We start from the raw sequence: 5,272 nt of genomic DNA on the forward strand, positions 1-5,272 counted from the left end.
GAGGAGTGTGCTCCCAGGAGGGAGAGCCCGCACCTGCTCTAGAAAATTAATGAACCCAAGGAGGGGATCTTAGGAACCTCTGATTTATAGCCAGTTTGGTTCAAAGCACCAATAATAACCTGGACTTGTATCTGGCAAGGGGAGCAGGGAGTCTTGTGGGACTGAACCCTTAACCCATGGAATCTGACACTATCTCTGAGTTTAACTGAAAGACACTCTGCTGGTGTCTAGTGAATAACTGGAGCTGTGTGGAAACCCCACCCCCTTCACACATTGAAAATTTTGTCTCAGAACCATGTTAGGCAGAAAAGTCACAGACACAAGCACAAGACACATTAGCAGTTGTCTACCTGATTTATTAGCACTGGTCTGATTAAATTAGTAAAAAATATACCTAAAGAAAGCTGACTGAAGCCTCTTACACACAATACAAATGCTTCTCATTACATTCTTTACAGTGGCACAAACCCTCTAAAACTCTTCCTCAGACCTTCCCCCACTTAAGAAAAGTCATAAAAGTACATAAGGCCATAAAAGTATTGGGGAGAAAAATAACAATTTTTTAAAATCCTCCTGGGATGGGAAAAAGGCTTTCTAAAATATGAAATAAAAATCAATACATTAACTGTACAAATATTTTAAACACCATAAACAAAGTAAAAAATGACAATTGGGAAAAATTATTTTTAAGACAATAAATGATCAATTTCCCTAATTCCTGCCCCCCAAAATGATTCTAAAATCACTAACAAAATTAAGAAGAAAAACAATTTTCAATTAAATGTGTCAAACCCTACTAAAGTGGCCTTCAGAAAGGCTAGGGTACATGGCAAGACTAAAAACAAAAGTTGGCCCTGGCATTTTGCTCAGTGGTTAGAGTGTTGGCCTACAGACCAAAGGGTTGCAAGTTTGATCCCTAGCCCCACTGGAAGGCAATCAGTCAATGTTTCTTTCTCTCTCTCTTCCCCCCTCCTTCTTCCTCCCTGCCACTCTCTCTTAATTAAAAAAAAAAAAAAATCAATGGAAAAATGTCTTCTGATGAGGATTAAAAAAATATTTGTTTGGTTGTCAGTCTACATAAGGAGAACTCAGACTCTGAGATTCCCTCCTTTATTCCACATAGCCAGATTCATGCACATACACATTCAAAACTATAAAATTTCAATGTGAAGTCAATTCTAATAGGTTTTCAAGTCTTTATAATAAATATTCAGCCAGAATTTAGATAAGGAAATACCAATGTATGGTTTCACAAAGGTCATCAAAATTCTGTGACAAAACTACTTTCATCCTTTCCAAATTATCCCAACAATCCAGGGGAAACATATGGCCTGGTCAAAAAACATTGTTTCTAAACCCAAAACTGTCACTTTCTGGGTCAATCATGTCACATATTCCTTTATTCTTAGATTATAAGAGAACTAGATTAGTAAATTTTCTCCTGGATTAAAAGTATATTTCAAAGCTAAAGCTAAATTTATAATTTTTAAATTTGTCTTCAAAGAGCAGTCACACTACTATAACAATGTACATATGTGGATCCTCCTTGGGGAGAAAAAAAAAACAAAACTACAAAATTATGATCCCTTCATACATCCCAGCATATATATTTTTAAAGCAATAAATCAAAAACAGAATTCAGAACATGCAATGATGTCTTTTATTATGTATGGGTTTTAGAAATTATTTCCTGGATCACTCCGTACACAGGCAAAAATAAAATGTACTGTTTAGCATATTAGAACTTGCAAAACTGATCATTGCCAACAGCAAGGAAAATTACCCCTAAAACATGCTTAACCAGGAGGCCAATTCATCTGCCGACCTCCAAGAACATGAAGATGAACATGATAGACAGGCTGCCCCGCATCTGTGCCTTCATTCACTACCATGCCGTAACCCTTCTTTAGGCCCAGATCAGCAGCACATTTCTTGCCAACAATCATTAAATGTCCAAGAAGCTGAAAAAGAAGAAAAAGTTTCTTAAGCACGGGCAGTTTACAACTTCTTGTCATTAAATAACAAACTACCAAGAAGAAATATTAAATTTAAAAACTGCTAGGTAAAAACATACTCCTTTGGACAAATATTTGGAAGCTCTTTTCAGCCTAATACAACATAACTTACAATTAAAAACCCAGTCAGATTAAATATTTATTCATTTCTAATTTCAATTTAAAAATTGGAAACAGAAATCTACTGCTTAATTAAAACAATTTTTAAATCAAATTGCAAGTGGTATTTAAATGTTCTTAATAAAGTAAGACATCTCCCTTTCTTGTTATGGGGCAGTGTATCAGGATAGATTTGATTAAGCTGTGGTAACAAACCACCTCCAAATCTTGTGTTTACTACATGTTCATCACAAGTTGACCAGGCTCTATTTCTATATCTTTTTCTCTTTGAAACCCAGGCTGATGGAGCAGGCTCTATAATGATTATAGTGGCAGAGGGGAGAGAGAAGATGGCAAACCATGTGCTAGCTCTTAAAGTTTCCACTCAGAAAACATAAATCATTTCTGCTTGCATTCATTGGCCAAACCAAGTCATAGCACCAGTCCTGACATTGAGGCAGCAAGTATAATACACCCCTAAAGAATAATGAATATTTATAAGCAATTATACAATTTACCACAAAGAACATTGGCAAAAAAAAGTTTTGAGGCCTGTACCTCCTGGTAAAACCAAAACATTATTTTTCTTTCCTCTAACAGTATTAACAGAAGAGTCCATGAACCCTCTCCTATATGATATGCTATTTCTTTGTTGAGGAAAAATGAATCTCATCAACTAATCTTTATGGGGAACCCTTTCTGCTTAATAATTTGTGATGATGGATGTTAACTACAATTATTGTGGTGATTGTTTCATAATATCTATCTATCTATCTATCTACCTATAAAATCATTGTTATATACCTAAAACTAATATATCAATTATATCTCATTCTTTAAAAAATAAAACTATATTATTATATTGAAGCCCTAATGATTTTGTTTTCCTCAGTAATGCAATTAGTAAAATGAAAATGTAACCTCAGTTTAAGGTCAAAATTTAATCTCCCAATTTAAAAAGCAAGAAAATAAGCCCTGGCTGGTTGGCTTCAGTAATTAGAGCATCGGTCCAAGGACTGAAGGATCTTGGGTTTGACTCCGGGTCAAGGGCACCTACCTCGGTTGTAGGTTCTATCCCTGGCCCTGGTCAGCACATGTGCAGGAGGCAACCAATCAATGTGTCTCTCTCACATCATGTTTCCCTCTCTCTCTCTCCACCCCCTCCTCTCCCTCCACTCTTAAAAAAAAAAAAATCAATGGATGCCCTGACCGGTTTGGCTCAGTGGACAGAGCATCAGCCTGTCGACTCAAGGGTCCCAGGTTCGATTCTGGTCAAGGGCATGTACCTTGGTTTCGGGCACATCCTCATTTAGGGGGTGTGCAGGAGGCAGCTGATCGATGCTTCTCTCTCATCGATGTTTCTAACTCTCTATCCCTCTTCCTACCTCTCTGTAAAAAATCAATAAAATATATTTTAAAAAATCAATGGAAAAAATATCTTTTGGTGAGAATTAAACATAAATAAATAGCAAGAAAATGAATATTGTGCTAGTAAATTTACTTACATTTTCATCATCATCTTCTGCTACAGAAATCTGGGATATATGCTTCTTAGGTATCACCAGAAAATGTGTTGGTGCTTGAGGGGAAATGTCATGGAAAGCAAGACACTAAGGAGGAGGGGAGAGAAAAAAAAATAAAGTTTAGTATATACTCTTATAAGCTAAACTTATTCTTTCACACTGACTCCTTGGGAGACACTGTAGTAAATGCTAGGAAACCAGTAGTGTATCCAATACGTGTGGTTCCCTGGTCCTTTTCATGGAACTTGCAGTCTAATGGGAAGACTGACTTTAAACAAATAAAAGTATAATTAACCAAAAACCCTACGTATTACAAAGTGAAAGTAAAGGATGAAATAGATGATTATCAGAGAAAAGCCTGAATTAGATTGGGTGGTCAGGGTCAACCACTGTGAAGTAGCAATATTTCAACTGAGATCCAAAGGATGGGTAGAATTTACATAGACGAATCCTTGTCTACCTTTCCAGTTGCACCTTCCCCATCTCTCTACCCTAATGGCCTTTTCAAGTGCAGTTAGCTCTACTGCAAGGATCCTCTCAACCCCAACCTTTATCTAACTTAAACTGCTATTCATTCCTCAGCTCCCAGGATATGTCATTTCCCAGGGGTCTTCTCCGACTCCCCTCCACACCGTCCCTAGGTCAGGAGCCCTTGGCTGTGTGATTTCGGGGCTTTTTCCTTGACTGCAGTGATCAGTTTTGTGATCACATATTTGTAATGACATAAATACCTATTCCTTCCCACTGTACTCGGCGATTTAAGACATATACCTATTCTCTGTTGTAGAAATGAAGAGGGTAAGTAGCATGTAGACAAGTGGTGCTACAAGAACGTTATTGTATCTCTTGTTCCCTATTGAAGGTGGGAGCGACTTAGAACCTCTTGCTTCCCTGTCTCGGGAGTAATTCTACTGGGTATTCCATACAAAATGCTGAATCATTTCGATGGCTTCGTGCTGGGACCTCAGTGGCTCCAAAGTCATTATTTTAATGATCCTTTATAAAAAGCAACTGAAAATATTTCAAAAAGAAACGTGCACTCTGCCTGGCTGGCGTGGCTCGGTGGTGGAGCGCTGACCTATGGACGGGGAGGTGCAAGTTCCATTCCCGGTGGGCGGGGCACATGCCCGGGTGGTGGCCCATCCCGGTGATACACATATATATTTCTTTTAAAGAAATGTGCACCCTCCAAAACAAAAGAATTTCCCTAACTAGTGACAAATAAAGGTATTTAAATAAAGTTCACCGTGAGGAATCTAAATCTTAGCTAACATTTTGAATCTAAGAACACTCCTAGTAGCATAAAATGGATGTTTCTCTTAGAATCCATATTTCTTAAGTTAACCAAGTTTACAGAATGTTTTCCCTGTAAATCAGCCAACCTCCTGCCAAGCTTTATCTGAGACCCAAACCCATAAGAACAACGGCCCACGGACTATTTTACACAGGACGTCTGGGAGCCACGCGGAGTCGGCCTTCCTAAACCGAATGTCACCGACGGTGAAGGCAACAAGAACGACATTCGCAGTCTCTCGGCATAAATTGCTTCCGGGAGGCGCCAAAGGAAAGCAAATGCCCGCAGCAGCCCCCTGGGTTGTTCCCGGGCCGCGGCAGGAGAGGGCGGGGGGGAACCGG

The 5,272-nt window shown here is 38.6% G+C and overlaps 1 protein-coding gene across 1 annotated transcript; it reads right to left on the bottom strand.

Annotated features, from left to right (window-relative positions):
* Window positions 1–335: 335 nt before the first annotated feature.
* HINT1 (histidine triad nucleotide binding protein 1) lies at window positions 336–5,159 on the bottom strand. The gene is made up of 3 exons (XM_005865524.2): window positions 5,082–5,159; window positions 3,620–3,724; window positions 336–1,961 (listed from the first exon to the last, which is right to left on the bottom strand). The coding sequence occupies exons 1-3, from the start codon at window positions 5,157–5,159 to the stop codon at window positions 1,797–1,799; spliced, it is 348 nt and encodes a 115-aa protein (XP_005865586.1). The 3' UTR covers window positions 336–1,796.
* Between the last annotated feature and the right edge of the window lie 113 nt (window positions 5,160–5,272).

This window comes from Myotis brandtii, unplaced genomic scaffold (assembly GCF_000412655.1).
Source record: "Myotis brandtii unplaced genomic scaffold, ASM41265v1 scaffold208, whole genome shotgun sequence".
Classification (NCBI taxonomy): domain Eukaryota; kingdom Metazoa; phylum Chordata; class Mammalia; order Chiroptera; family Vespertilionidae; genus Myotis; species Myotis brandtii.